Source organism: Halichoerus grypus, chromosome 14 (genome assembly GCF_964656455.1).
Source record: "Halichoerus grypus chromosome 14, mHalGry1.hap1.1, whole genome shotgun sequence".
NCBI classification, from domain to species: domain Eukaryota; kingdom Metazoa; phylum Chordata; class Mammalia; order Carnivora; family Phocidae; genus Halichoerus; species Halichoerus grypus.
The window spans coordinates 76,595,251-76,611,590 of NC_135725.1; the positions used below are offsets into that span (position 1 = coordinate 76,595,251).

General features: G+C 44.6%; 1 protein-coding gene across 1 annotated transcript in view; it reads left to right on the forward strand.

The window, feature by feature from the left end:
• Positions 1 to 16,340, forward strand: part of PAPPA (pappalysin 1) — a 240,753-nt gene that overhangs the window by 130,213 nt on the left and 94,200 nt on the right. The window contains exon 10 of the mRNA XM_036087337.2: positions 10,928 to 11,121. Coding sequence (XP_035943230.2) covers positions 10,928 to 11,121 — 194 coding nt within the window. The remainder of the gene's footprint in view (positions 1 to 10,927; positions 11,122 to 16,340) is intronic.

The window sequence follows — 16,340 nt, forward strand, 5'->3', positions numbered from 1 at the left end:
TCATTCTGTTATTTCCTGCTCATGCTTTTAAAGCCCTTCTGGTCCTAGGTATCATTCTCCCTCCTGTCTGTGCTTAGAATGCCTGCCTGTTTCGTGGCCACTACATAATTCATTATGGGACTGAATTTTACCTCCTCTCCCATATCATGAGATAGTGCTGGAACCCAAAAGAGACCCAGCTGAAAATCATTCAGGGCTTTGAGCATTCTTCTCTATTGAATGCCTTGTCACTTATTAGGATCACTATCTTTGCTTATCATCTTTTTAGGCCATTCAAATACCTATACTAAATTCAAGGTGATGCAAATGTATCTTCAAGTTCCAATTCATAAGACCATCAAATCTCTTTATTAAATTTCAGTCCAGTATGCAGCACCTTTTCTATCCAGATGTTCCATTGCTTTGAAATTCAGTTAAGAAAGAAACTAAAACAATATTTAGGACAGATGGTGAGGCATGATATCTCATGGGGGAAAAATATTATGGGATGGTTTAGATAGAATTGGATTTTTCCCCCTAACGTGTGCTTGGATTTATAATAGGATCTCATTATAATTAATATTTTCATAAAAATCTTTCTATCGTACAATCTGCTGAAACAGATTCAAGTCAGGTTTGCGGTCTCTTCAGTACAATCAATAACAGACATTCTGAAACTCCAGAAGAACTTTGTTAATTCATCTTTTACGAGCAGCAGCTACGAGAATGGCTTTGTCCTAAGAATCAGAGATGTGAATAGAAGTTAACACTGGAGACAGCCCAGAAATGTCTCACAATCCAAGAGCTGTACATAGTCACCCATTCATTCATTCTCAAATGTCAATTACATAATATGGTGAGACAGTTTTCTTGATCCGAAAGAAAGGTGTGCACTTGGAAACGTGCTTCCGTGAAACCTGTGTCACATGGGGCGGGGTGGGGGGGAGAAACAATAATACATAAGATTTATTTTTAGATAGTGAATAATGGTGTGAAGGAAATACAACAAGATGGTATGTATGCTCTAATGGGGATGGAGGAATCGGATGTGAGCTTACTGTAAGTAGCAAGGTTGTTATTTGAGGAAGTAATATTTTAACTGAGCCCTAAATGATGAAAAGGAAGAGGTTGTGAGAAAAGCCAGAGAAAAAGTATTCTAGGTAAAACGAACAGCAAGTTCAAGTTCCTGGAGCCATAACAAATTTGGCTCATTTAAGAAATAGATGCATGTTGAACAGGGGGTTAACTGGATGGATGGATGGATGGATGGATGGATGGATGGATGGATGATAGTGAGTGAGGGAGGCAGTAGTAGGAGATGATCAGCTAAGGTGGGAACTTGTTGGCTGAGACAGAGACTGAATCTCACCTCATGTGTTATAGGAAACCATTGAGGAGTTTTAGGTAGGAGGATGGCCTGAAAGTTTATGTTTTTAAAAGAGCACTCTGGCTGTGCTCTGGAGGAGGGGGGATTAGGAAACAGACCGAGGAAGAAAAAGACTAATTCAGTGAGCATTGGAGAAGTGACAGTGGCCTGGGTTAGGGTGGCAGCGATGGAACAGAATATCCCGAGACGAAAGGGTGTACGGGATGTGTCCATGGGCTTTATGTGGGGTTGGAGGGCAGTCTGAAAAAATGGGAGAGATGACTCAGACGGTTTTGGTTTGACCATTGTTGGGCGATGTTGTCATTTACTAAGATGAGGAAGAAAGGAATGTAGGGAGAAACCATTACTTCTGCTTTAGACATGATGATTCGTGATGCTTTTAAATAGATATTTAAGTAGAGATGTCACTGTAGGCAGTTAGGACTCAGAGAAGAGAACATTTCTAAAGAAATGTTTGAGCCATTGACACATAGATATTTTAACATTTTTATTAGAAATGAGGACTGAATGATAGAATGTAGATAGATAGGAAAGGGGACCCAAGGCCTGGCCCTGAAGCCTGGCAGCATTTACAGAGATTTAGGGAAGCAGAAAACAGCAAATAAGTCTATGTGGGATAAGCTGAGAGCCAGAAAGAAATGGGATGGCATGTGCCATGGAATCCATGAGAGAATGCTTCGGGAAGAAAGGGAAGGGCTACTTCTTTATATGCTTCAAGGCAGTCTAGCAAGATGAGGATTTTGATGTTATGGTTTTAGCCACCTTGAGGTCAATGGTGATCTTGATAAGATTGATTTTGGTAGAGTAGCAAGTACAGAAGTTAGACTGGAGAGAACTGAAGAGTGAATTATAGGTGAGAAGGTGGGCAGTATAAGTAAAGATAACTCTTAATAAACTCTGTGAATCATGGAAAGAGAAGTGTGAAGTAGGAAACATAGAGGTAAGGAGATGTGGAATGAAAGGAGGTTATTTTATTTTTTAATTTTTGCATTTCTTTAACATTTTTGTATAGGCCATATCCTGATTTGCTGGTTTGGAAGTAGGGAATAGTGATGCAGGAAGGAAAGGGGGTCAATTTGTGTGACAGGTGAGGCTTCATGGAGCTAAAGATGTCTGAGTCAAATCTTTATGGGAGACTCAGGCAGAGACTAGCCTTTCAGGCTAAAGAAATAAGGACAGAAGCTCTGAGCTGTGAATTCTGGGAAGAAACATTTGAGGGCAGAGCTATGGTTGGGAATGAGGATAGACAAGACAGTTGGAGCTAGCCTATGGAAGGATTTGAGTGCTAGGTGGGGACGTTCACATTTTGCAGAAGTCAACTAAGTACTTATTTCAAATACCATCATAGATAAATCGCTCATAGATTAATCACTTTAGGTTCATTACTCTTAGGAAATGGGGAAGACCCAAACCAGTTAAGAGAGTATTGTAAGGGCCAAGTGGACAGAGGACCAACCTGTCCCCCGGACAGTGCTCTCCATGATAGGCCTGGATGTGGGATGGGAGTGTTAATGTGAGGCTATATCCAGATCCATCCTTCTTTTCCTAGTGCTTTCTGCTTGCTAGATGATGCCTGGTTGTCACAGTGGAACACAGGAAGGAATTTCTGGCTCACTTTTATATATGGCCAACCCTTGTAGGAACCAGAAACCAACTTAAGCTCCTCAGATTCAGTAGACCTAACCAGCATCTGAAACTTGTTAGCAGATTCATAATTCTTTAGAAGCCCTTCACCACCCTGTCTTCTGTACTCCGGACAGGCTGATCGGTTGAGGAGGTTAAGGACAAATCCCAGTTTGAACAGAATTAAACAAGGTCAGCAGTGTGGGTTTGACATGAAGCCTTTGAAACATGGGCGATATAAAGTCCGGTCATTTCTGTTCCAGAGGAAACATATACCAATATTGTGACCACCATCTCCCTACCAAGCTTCCCCTTTGTAAACCTTTGGGGGTTAAGCACTCCAGTTTCCCATGTTCCAAGAAGCTATTATTTGGACACAAAGACTGTGCATTTTTTGGTCGTTTGTTGTTGTTTGGATGAATTGTTATGTGGCATGAAGCTTGTTGTGGTTGGACCCATCCCTAAACAAACAGCTGAATTTAAAAATACTATTTTTTCTGGTGTTTAAAAAAATACCGAAAATAGTCATCATTGGACTAACTGAATATCCTAATGCCAATCACTGTTCCCTCAGCTGGAAATAGAAATGGATACTAATTTCTCAAAAGTTGACCCATCTTCGCAGACAAGAAGTTTAGAAAAACTGGTAAATTCTACCATCCTTTGGAAGGTAGCCCATGATAGGAGAGCATGCATTCAAATTATTTGGTTACTCCCTGAGTCTTATTACTTATTACATTTCCTATTACTTAAAGCTGTCATCTGTAGAGTGTTTTTTTTTTCTCTCAATGGGCTAGAGACTTAGTAACCCCAATAGCTTCTCAGACTACTAATATTTGGACCACACCAGGGATGTCGTGAAAAGTGAAAATGGAGATTCCCAAAAAGAATATTGAAACTTGGTTAAGGTAACAAATTATTTTGTCGCCAGAATTATATACTGAAAACCTCTGGTAAATCGGCATGGTGTAGTAGAAAGGGCTTTGTGTTAAGAGTTCAAGAACAATAATCTAGTCTTGACTCTACTAGAGACGTTCTCTAAAGGCTTCAGCAAATCACTTCAATTCCGTGAACCTCAGCTTTCCCATACAGGAAATGAAATCATTGCTTTCAGCTCCAAGATCATCATTGTTGTCATAGACCATTTATTGATCACCTGTTATGTCCTGAGTGCTTCACCAACATTTACCACTAGACTATAAGTTCCATGAGGTGAAGGTCATGGATGATTTCTTTACTACTCTGGACCTACAGTTTATCACAGTACCTAGCACACAGAAGAAACTAAGCAAACATTTTGGGTTGTTATATAATCACATGTATTATTAAGTGATCTGAGCATGATAGTAAACATTCAATCCTTCAACCATTATTCAGATGAAGAAAGCAAGGTCTAGAAATTCTAAGTAATTTCCCCAAAGTCAAATAAATAGTAAATGGTGCACCTACTAAGCAAAATCAGGTCTTATACCTCACTACCCCCTAAGAGTATGAAAATCACAGATATTCCTGCTCAGAAAAATCTTCAAAGTCTCTCCATTTCTAAACAGGAAAATTCAAATACCTCAACATGGCATTGCAATCCTTCCTTACACCGGCCTCAGGTCAGCTTTTCAGTTCATCGTTCCAGGACCCATCATTCTCCCGTAGCTCTAACCTTGACAGCTTCTTCATATACACACACATTGGTTGAGACTCATCCAGTGCTCATACTCTTCCCTTCACCTCCCCAAATTCTTTTCTTCCTCCAAGATGTTGCCCCAAATTGTCTTCTTGGGAAGCCTTTCCCTGTTTTCCCAAGCAGTATTGATTCTACCCAGAAAGGAGGAGCCCGGTCTGATGCGTCAGTGTATCCCCAGTACCAGCACAGACACAGAGCAGATACTGGGTAAATAAATACTGGTTATCAGGATTGATTCTATACTCCAGTTCGTATCAAGGAGTAAAGGTGATCTTAGCTGGGGATAATAATGACCCTCACTTCCGAATCTTCAGAAAGCTTTAGTGCCTCTTATTTGTTGCCCATTCATTACTGAAATGATTGCAAGAGGATTACTGCTTTCTTAGTCCCACATGGACATTATGGATATGTTTGTGAGATAGCCACTGTGGGTTTGTTTTAGAATAACTGCAATCAGTCCCAAAGTTTGAAGAAATTTTATAGCAAAGCTAGTTGACCTTTTAGACAAGATATGTCATTCCACTGGAAGAAGATACCATTGTTTTGATGAAATCTGGTTTGCAGTACTGTCATGGTATGGCTGGTAATCTCATCACAGAAAAGTATACCAACACCTGGTTAGTTGAGAACATGCCTAAACTGGTAATAATCTATCGTAAATATAATGCATCCATTGTTTTCATTTGTCATCATCCGCTCATCTATTCCTCGACCATTTGTCAGGCACCTCCTTCATTCTAGGTCCTGTGCTGTGAGTTGGGAATACAGGGATGAGAGTCAGCAACTTTGTACCCAGAGATACCTTCTGCCTGCTGGGATAGGGCTGAAAGAGGGTCTTGTTCATAGACAGGTTGACCAAAGCTGGATGGGGGGAATCCGGGAATTGTGAGAAAGAGCACAGAGGAAGGTCATCTGATCAAGCTAGGATGGGAGTCAGTAAGAGAGAAGGGAGGATGGAGATAGCCTGCTAGAGGAGACGCTCTTAGCTGCATCTGAAGACCCGGCAGGAGTTTTAGCAAAGTGAAAAATGAGAAATAGATCCTAGGCAGAGGAAACAACCCCTGTGAGGTCATGACAGAATGATGGGGAATGGCTGGTGTGGAAAACTGCAGGAGAGGTTCATTGTGGAGGGTCTTGTATGCCAAGCTAAGGAAGATGATCTCCATAAGCAGGGAGATCTGTCACAACATTATATGTGAAGCACAGCATGGGCAGAAATGGATTTGGGGTAGGATAGTTACTCCTCAAATCTGCTAAATTATCCCCCTATCCTGAGGGATACACATTATCTCAGGCCTTGTTTGAAGAACACATTGGCTTGAGTTTGTTTTTGCAGTAGTTAATAGCTTATGACTGTCTGGTCTTCAAGATTCTTGAGCTGAGGGCTTGTGGAAATCATCCTAAGATCTTGTACTGAGCTAACGAGCAATTTACGTACCTGCTTCCTTTTCCAGCAATGAACTCTCTAGCTCTTTCTTTTATTCATTCACCTCAAGGATTCTAGTGGTGTTGCAAATTCACAATTTTCTAATCAAGCTAAGTTCATTAGTGTCCCCCAGTTGGGTTGAAGTAGTTCCAGTATAAGTAAATAGATTCAAGATTACCTGATGATCATGGACAGATTAGAGGCTTGAATCCAGGCTTTCTGACTTTAAGGACAAGAACTCTTGACAAAAGCCTAAGCCCCAGCCTTTGCTTACATGCCAAGGTAAACTCATCTCATTCTCCTAAGACTTGGCTTCCAAGCTCTCCAATAAGGGCAATAATGTCTGAGCATCTCAAATAGTGTCCTTCAGACAAGCCTCAGGAATGCAAAGGCAATGGCATTCCATCCTGATGCTCCAGACAGATGGAAAGTGAAAATTAAGTCAATGAGAAGCGGCATCATCTGTGTCTGTCCACTTACAGAGAGTCCATCTGCCTCAGGCTCCTGGAGCTGAGCGCATTTCTTCCAGAAGGAAAAGAAAGTAGCACAGGAATGTTCAGCTGGGGATGACAGACTTAGCAATGCTTGCGCCCCACATCAAGTCTTTTAGCTGGATGGAGCAGTTTCTAAATGTGTTACTGCACAAGAGGGACTGAGTCTGAGACAAGGAGTTCTCTTATGTCGGGGGAAGAAGGGGTGAGGTGGGGAAATCATACTGCCCAGTGCAAGCCCACTGTAAGCCCATCACCAATGGCATCTCAGCTCCTTTCCCTCCACCCTAAGACCCTGTCTAAAGAAACTTCTCAGAGGGTGCAGAGTGTGAACTATGGACAGGAGTACGTGCACTGGGAGTGCTGGATTTTAGTCATTCATTCATTCAACAATTATTTGTTGAGTGCTCCAAGGGGTTATATGATGATCAGTGCTGCCTAGCTACTACAGGGAAGGCAGGTGCCAGGATAGTCATTTGACCTTGGTATTGATTTTAAACTCTTTTCACTATAACCTGCTCAGCTACCAGCGTAAAGTGTTCAAAAAGCACCAAGTAAATGGATGTAATGAAAACGGGAAGGCCAGTTTTGTTTTATTGTATTGTTGTTGCCGTCTTTGTTTTTCCTGGCCACATATTTTTATTCCATTTCTCGTTCTGTTCTCTACAGTGCTTGGGGCATGGGAGTAGAGAGGGAGAGAAAATTCCCCAGATGAAGACTGGCAGATGTAGCTGAAGGGCCCCCGGGACTCCAGTAGCAAGAGAAAATGAATAGCAGAGTCCAAGGATGTTATTTCAAAAAGTGGCTCATGGTAGCTTTGTCAGCAGAATCTTGGAGGAGAAACCAGGCATATTTATTCTCTCTCTCTCTCTCTCTCTCTCCCCCCCTCTCTCCCTCCACCACCTCCTATCTCTCTTTTAACTCTGTCTCTGCCTGCCTATCTATCTATCTATCTATCATCTACTGAACTACCTTCCCACTTATTTACCTGCTATGCCTACCCCGACCTCTCCTTCATTCCCTGGTTCTGCTGAGTCCCAGCAGACAGAAATATGGAGGTCTTAAACATAATCAGGGAGAAGTTAGCCCTCATGAGAACTCAGCTTTAGCCCCAAGTCCTGCCACTCTGAGGTGTCTTTGCTGAGAATATGAATTAAGTCATCTTAGAGAATAGATCTTCTGTGATCTTATTATAATCTTACCCTCCCTGTCTTCATGTTGGAGGGGGAGAATGTGGTACCAGCAGTCAAGCGATCTTATCCTCAAAAGGATGTGGTTTCATTATTCTGTAGCTAGAGCATGGGGGCAGAGGGACATTACCCTCTGAGGTATAAAAAGCCCAGGCTCCTACTTCTAGCTCTGCCACCATCTCCCTCTGTGATCTGGAAGCAGACTCCTTACCACCTCTGGATCTCAGTCTCCCCTTAGCTAAAATGAGTGAAGTTGTTGGCATTGTACACATCATCTTGTGAAATAAGTGCAACAACACAGGGTAAATATATTATTTCCTCCTTTTCTTTTCTTGGATGAGAAAATAAAGTTCAGAGAGGTTAGGTTAGTTTTTTTAAGTCCTATAAGCCTATATATGACAGAGCTAGGATCTGAACCTGGCTTTGTCTGATGCTGAAACCTGTGCTTTTTGCAATTCCCTTGACTGCGTTTTGAAAGAGTAGAGTCTGGATTAATGGCTGGTCACTCTCGGATTGGGTCTACATTTTATTATATGTTAAGTTGGCCCCGTTCACCAAGAGGTTGGAGCTACTGAGAAGTGCTGAGTCTGTCTTCTCTCCATCCTTGAGCTGCCAGGCATGCTACTGGTCACTGGAGTCCTCAGCTGACTCAGACTCATCCTTAAATAATTGAATTATAATGAATTGATTTATTCTGGCTCTTTTGATAGTATTTCACTATGTAAACTGTTTGCTGAAATAAACAAGGGATTTTTGGAGCTTGGAAAGGGTTCAACATTCTGTTGCCCCTGAATTCACAGACTCCTTTTTCGGATAGTCAGCATCCTAGAAATCCAAGTTTTAATTCTACTTGACCCTGGCTCTTTCTATTTGGTGGGGAGGGGATGCTGCACAGTGTTTTAAGTGAGTACTGATTTCACAAGGTGATTCCATCCAACCAGCTAGAAATAAATTGACCCCTTAGAAGAAGAATTTTTTTTCTCTTGACTGTTATTCTAGAATGTACAAGCATGTTTATGTCCATGTCCTATGAGAGTTTTGTGGGTATCCTGAGAGGTTGTCCTGGCTGGGACAATCATTCCTTTCTTTTCTTTTTGTTGAAGTATAATTAACATACAATGTTATTTTAGTTTCAGGTGTACGATATATTGAGTCAACAGTTCTGTACATCCTCAGTGCTCACCGTGATAAGTACAGTCACCATCTGTCACCATACAACATTATTACAGTGTTTAGGACCATCGTTTCTGTATTACAGATGGAAAGCCAGAGGCTGAGAGGTGAAGCTAATTGTGCAAAGTTATATAGCAAATCTGAGGGACAGAAGTCAATTCCTGATTGGAAACGGGGCTCCACTCTATTGTTTTGGAGTAAATAGGGGAAGGATGTCCTAGACCAACCAGTATCCTTTGGATGACCCTATGTTCCAGTATGCCTGGGATGTTCAGATTTTCCCAGGAAATGTGCCTATTGCCTGGACATAGTTTTTAATAGCATCTCGATCACTAGTTTGGATGATGATTTTAAGTGCACCCGAAGACACCGCATAGTAGGGACCAGATTTCAAGAAGCTCAGTCTTCCAGAGGAACTGCAGCATGCAGATAGGATGGCACAGTTAAGTGTTAGGGTAGGGACCCTCATAAAATAGGAACCCACACAGGCAGGGGTATTTAGTTTTGCCCTAGAAGTATTGGGAAAAGAGCACAGACGACCTGACATTTGAGTTATTGAAGGATGGGCAGGGGGATCTCTTTCAGATGGCTACATTCTGATTTCTCCTTGTGTTGTTCGGTGCAGAACCAGCAAGCCACGCGCATGGGTCCTGCCTCCTTGGAAGGCACCTGCCAACTCCACGCTTCCGTGGTCTGTGTCCTGGCCCCTGAGAATCACTGCAGCCAGCTGCAGCTTTAAGTTGTCCCAAGCAGAAATCACTGCTGTGATTTGAATTACATGGGAGCCTGAGAACTCACTTGGCCTTTCACTTTAACCACCAAGCCCTGAGGAGCCTAGGCCAGTAGACAGGAAGGACTCCCAGAGGCCCGGCACGTGGACCCTCTTATCTGATCGAGTCCAGAGGGGGAAAGGGATTTGTCTTAAGGAACAGAGCAGTTGAGTTACAGAGCAGGGACTGAAGCCAGCTCCTCCGATGTATCCGTTCCTTCCTCATGTGACACCGGGACTCTCTTCGGAGCTCAGTAAACCTGTTTGCCACTGTGAAGTTCTGTGGTGTCGGATAATGTACCCAGAACTTGGAAAGTGAAAGCCTGAATTTGAAACCAGGATCTGGCATGAACACACTGTGTGACTTTGGGCGTTATTGTTTTTAAAGAGTTTATTTATTTATTTGAGAGAGAGAGAGAGAGTGCGTACACATGAGTGGGGGGAGAGGCAGAGGGAGAGGGAGAAGCAGACTTCCTGCTGCGCAGGGAGCCCAATGCGGGGCTCGATCCCCAGGACTCCGGGATCATGACCTGAGCCGAAGGCCGATGCTTAACCGACTGAGCCACCCAGGCGCCCCAACTTTGGGCACGTTATTAAAGACACATGGGATCTCGGTCTCCTAATCTGGAGGACTGAAATAATTAAAATAATAATGCCTTCCTCACAAGGTGGCTGTGGGGCTCACTTGGGGTGTAATGAAGTGTTGGTGAATCTGTGTGTGTTCAAACATACATAGCACAAGATCTACGCTCTAAATTTTCAAGTATGCATACACTTAATACGACCATAAGCACAAAGTTAGCTGTAAGTGCGATGTTTTACATCCTCTTGCATAACTGCAGCTGTATGCCCACTGAACGGTAACTCCCAACCATTTCCCCCGCCCGCCAGCCCCTGGTAACCACCATTCTGGTCTCTCCTCCTGTGAGTTTCACTACTTTATATTCCTCATTCAAGTGGAATCATCCACTAGTGGACCTTCTGTGTCTGGCTTATTTCACTTAGTATCATGTCCTGCAGGTTCATCATGTTGTCACAAATGGCTGGATCTCCTTTTTTAAGGGTGAATAATAATCCCTCGTGACTACTGATGATGGGCATTACAGTGCTGATGATTCTGCTCGTCTGATCCCACCACTGTGGATTTCAGCTGAGACCACAGAACAAATATCTACCTGTTCTCTCTCTTCTCTGTCCATCTCCTGCAGATGAACCCAGCCGGTGCTATTTCCATGATGGTGATGGCGTATGTGAGGAGTTTGAACAAAAAACTAGCATCAAGGACTGTGGGGTCTACACGCCCCAGGGGTTCCTGGATCAGTGGGCATCCAATGCTTCAGTATCGCATCAGGACCAGCAGTGCCCAGGCTGGGTCATCATTGGCCAGCCAGCAGCCTCCCAGGTAAGCTCCCAGCCACGTGTGACATTTCCTACAGACATTCTGCATCTCTGCTCGGCCCCTCCGGGCTGCCCTCCTCAAATGTAATGTCACTGGTTGTGGCCCCCTGACCATATCTCTAACCAAATGTAATCCTACGACCTCACAAGTACCATTTGTCAGGGATGAGAAATTGGGATGGTTAAGTGCAGGGGACATCAGCATAGTAGGGTAAAGCCTGTCCTCCTGTTTCTCTACCTGTTATAATTCATATTTGGTGAAGGAATTCCATTTTGGATATGCCACTGGAATTCAATGGGTTAAGACTAAATTCTTTTTGGGGAGTCCTGCTTTATTTGTTTGGAGGGGGGTGCCAAGTTGTGTGCTCTTTGAGCACTCACCTGTGAATTAACTCTATCATGAATTTGCTGTGTGACCTTGGACTAGTCTCCCCACTTCTCTGGGCCCCATTTCCCCCCATCTTTAAATTAGAGGGTAGTTGAGCTTGATGATCTCCAAGGACCTCCCCACTCTAAAAAGCTGTGACTCACTCCTCAGTCCCCTAATGCACTATTTATGTTCCAGGATTCTTGCCCCAGGGGACTGCCAGTTTAGTTGAGGGAACAAGAGATTGGGGCCACCAGCGCTTGTGTGATTCTAGGGATGGCCGTGCTGTCCCCAGAGCCCCCTTTCCAATTATCCTGCTGAGCAAGCACCTGCCTTCTTCCGAGACTCCCATTTCCCAGAGACACGACTCAGTGCTTCCAACCGCCTGGCCTGGTGGCCATCTTCAGAGGCCAGCCTGCTCCTGGCCTTGCAGATGAGTCATTATTCCCAGCCATTCCTCTCTCATATTGCTTCCCTGACTCGGGGTGGGGGGTTCAGCCTGATGTCTAGATGAAAGAGAGATGTGACCTTCCTCTGGGGCCCAGTGAAAATCCCTGGATGAGGTACAAGATAGGTCCACTTCATTTATAAGTCGCAGTGTTTATTTGGCCATTTTTTCATTTGTCTGTTTGCTTGTGTTTACATGCATTAGATTATTTATGCGTTTGCATTTGTTTCTGACTGCCCGAACTCGGGTGGAAGGGAGTCTTGTATAGTGCTAGCCTGGTGAATGAATGAATCAAGGAATGAATGAATGAGTGAGTAAGTGGATGTCTAGGGTTCATCCTCCCCGTGCCACCTGTGTACTTGCTGAATTTTTCTTTGGTTGCACCTGTCACCTTGAACCCGAATTACCCAGGTGCATGTCTTGCTCTCCCTAGGCTGCTCATTCTTGGAGAACAGCTTTGAGTTACATTCACTTTTGCCGTCTCATCTTCAAGCACAGGCCAAGACGAGACTAGGTGCTCCGGAAACATGTGTTTAATTGACTGTAGACACTTCACGTGCACACACGCACTTGTGCGCGCACACATGCACACACACACACTGCTACATGCAAATGAGCACCGCCAAGAAAAGATACTGGGGCATTACCTCTCTGTGGCATAGAAGGTCCTGCTTGGGAACAGCAGGGCTGGCCGGCAATAGAGCCAGGAATTCCCAATTCAACACTGGCAACGGGTTCTAGAAATGTTTAAAAAACATCATTCAAACAAGGGAATTAACACACTCGGAATCTCATATGAGCAAGAGCTGAGGCAGCAGCTGTGTTTCAAAACCACCCAAAGTGTTATGGCTGCTAAAGTAAGAAAAAAGAGAGAAGGAATTGTCCAGCCTTAGCATTTGAAAGGAGAATTCACGGGGCAATTATCCCAGCCTTTTAAGGAGGGGCTGTCAGGAATTATGGGTGATTATCTCTTCCTAAACAAAAATCCAATTTCAAAAAATCATTATAAATACTAGCTCTTCGATCTACAAAGAGGAGATGAGGAAACAAAATCATCCTATTGAATTATTCATTGTAACCAATTTTATTTTAATGAAATCGACTAGGTTCCATTACTCTGGGCTTGGACATAATCTTTGTTACAAGGAGACTTCAGCTGTAACTAAATTTGCCATAATGAGATCAGCTCACTGGAGAATACAGGGTCAGGGGAGGGGATGTGTTGCTGGCTGGGTGCAGGGCCAGGCAGGCAGCCTGGAGGGCGGCAGAACAAAAGTCTCCTGAATTCCCCCACTGAAAGCAAATGCCTAGAAGTCACTCACGCACTGCCCCCACCATGCACACGCACGCCCGTGCACGCTCACACAGACACGGAGCCTGCGTGATTCTAGGCAAGGTGTTCCCTGGAGGGTAAGGGTGGCTCCCTTCTGACAACAGAGAAGAGGAGGGGGCCTATAACCATGGCCTTCATTGTTACCGTGTGTGCTGATTAGAGGAGGCTGCTGGTTAATTTTCACCCAGTCAGGGCTTCCAGTAAAGAGGTTGATGGCTTGAGAGAAGGAGCTGGGAGGTTCTTAGATGTACCACGTGCCCCTCGCCTTCCCCCAGTGCAATTAACTTTTTCCTTTTTCTTCTTCCTCTCTTTCTGTCTCTCTTCCACACATGCATGCACGTGCATGCACACACACGAAATTCCCATGCAGGAGCCTGGGTCCTGGGGAGAGTGGGGTGGGGAGGGTCATGGAGGTGCACCAGCCACTGCATTGGACCCTCCCGCACTCTGCAGCCAATCCCGCTGAGTGGCTTCCCCAGAGCCACACAGCCCAGAAGTGAAGAATCTAAGATTAGGATCTTGCAGAAGCTGCCAGTGAGATTGGGAATATGCGGCCACCTCCAAAAGTCAGAAGTCAGTGGACACCTGGAAAACCGCACTGGGAAATAGGAAGAAACGTGGCTGGGCAGATCCTATCTTTGGTGTCACTGTGCAAAATGCCCTGAGGCACTTGGATTCTCCTCTAGCAGACTCCTGGGCGCTGCCTACACCTCTGAGTTCAGGCTGTTCTCAATCCCTTCGAGGTGGGCTGTTGTGAGGTCCCCTGGTGGTCGTTCACTGGGACACTCCATTAACTTGGGGGAGGGATGAAGTGACCACAGTTGTTCTTCGTTCCTCTTTACAAGCCAGCTTTGTCCACGCTCTGTCTCCCCCCCCTTATACTATAAACATGGTAAAGGCAGGTGTTTGAAGGATAGGTGCCTACCTCTGCACTGGAGCCTTTGGGAGAAACCAGGGAGCAGAAGAACCAACCCCTGGGCTTGTGAGGTGTGAGGATTCTATCAAGAGGAGCAGCCCCATCAGAAGAAGTTGGCACATTCCCGCTGGGATGGCCACCGAGCCACACTCATCATGCTTCATGAGTCTAGAGAATTTCTGAAAGCTTGAGTTTCAATTTTGTGAAAGCCCTTTGTTCTAATAATTTCCAGTCTTCCACGTGTCCATTCTCCTCCAACAAGGTCCCCAAATTTGGTTAGGGCTACACCATTCCACCCCAAGCCTCGAGTCTCCTATCCAGACGTTATCGGAGCCATCAGAACCTCCGGGTGTGCAAATTGGGCTGACCACCCTCTCATAAAAGACATTCTTTGGACATTTTGGCCATGCACCTTCCCAGCCCGGCTGGAATTCAAGAAGTCCCTGAGACAGAACAAAAATGGAAATGAACCGAAGGAATCAAGTTATCTCTCTTCAGGGAACCTCAGAAATGGTTTGGGTTAAGTGCTTGCAAAAATTTCATCTTGTCCTCATTTTGTCTCCATGTTTTGCATTTCTCTAGTGCTTTACACCATAGGCTGCCAAAATGAGATGTAGATATTCCTTCATCCTGCCCCCACCCCCAGTGTTTCTACCACAGTCCATTTCCTCCTATCTAGACAGGCACCTCCCTCCTTCTGCAGTGGCCTAAGAAGGAAATGGAAATACTGACGACCTGGAATGCGCAGGCCTCTCCAGGGATTACAGACCTTCAGTCAACCAACCAATTTATTTGGTTAATCCTTTGAGGGTAAAGCTTAGACTAAGCATTTCCAGGGCAGTGGTTTCAGGGCCAAAATAAAGAAAACCTTTCTAAGAACGAAGAGCATCCATAGGGGGACGGAGTGCCTTGTGATCTACTAAGCTCGCCATGGTAAGGCATTCAGGCTGAGCTGGTGGTTGAATGGGAGATCCCTGCCTTAGAAGGCAAGTGAGAGTCTAGACACCTCTCCTTCCTTTGTAATCGATTCTCTGATGTTCTGTTCCATCCACCCATTTATTGGGCATATGGGTCCTTTGCCACTTTACCTTGAGTTGCTATGACCAGCTTCTAGGCATGTCCATAATACTTAGGGCCTCCATTAAAATAACAAGTCATAATTTGTCTTGAATTATGTATTAATTCATTTATTCATTGGTTATATATATATATATACATATATATATTCATTGGCTATAGCAGAAATCTATTTGAATCTTAAGCTGCGGAACAAGAGTAGGTAAAGAGAGTGGAGGGGGGGGGGTTTAATGGAAGTCACATGACTGGCTTTGCCCCTCCTCTGATTTGGGAACCTTGAGCAGATGACTCCTCTGGGAACTTTAGTTTCCTCTTTTGGAAAGTGGGAATGACAGCATCTACCTGGTGGACGTTGAGAGAATAAATGTAGAGAAGACACCTAGCCCTGGTTTTTTTCCCCACTTACTGGGTAGTTCAAATGTTAATTCTCTGTCTCGGTCATGTTAGGAATCTCCCCCACACCCTCACCCAGAGGCCACAGGGACCCACACTTCTGTAGATATTCCGCTGAGTCAGACATAGTTGTGTTAGCGCCTGTCTCCCGCAACCTCAGGACTACACCAGGCATTTTAAGAAACTCCAAAGAAGCGCTGGTCCTTTTGCTGCCCTCAGAGGGCTCACCATTTCATCCGGAGGGGTGTGTCCTACTAGAGATAGCTGCCAAAGACCCAAGAGTGAGATCCGGAGGGAGTTCCCCTGAGGAAGAAACCACAGTGCTATCAGCTTACTCAGCCAGCAGGGATGAGAGCCAGCACGTGGGTAAGGAAAAGTCCTTCGCCCACTTTCCGAAAGCCCTGCACAAATTATAAAAATAACATTTATCAAGTTCATCCAGCTTCTGCCTCAAATTCCTTGAATCCTACTGAAACTGCTACAAAAGTAGGAATCGCTGCTCTCACTTTCCAGATTAGGACAGTGGAGCTCAGAGGGTTGGGTGAGCAGCTTTGGGGCTCAACCCTGTAAGGGGCAGAACCAGGGTGCTGACCACTGTGTTCTTCATAGGAGCTCAGGTGCGGGACGAGGCAGCTCCCACCTGCCGAGAGTGACCCTGGAGAAGCAGCTGGGAGAAACGGTGTCTTTTG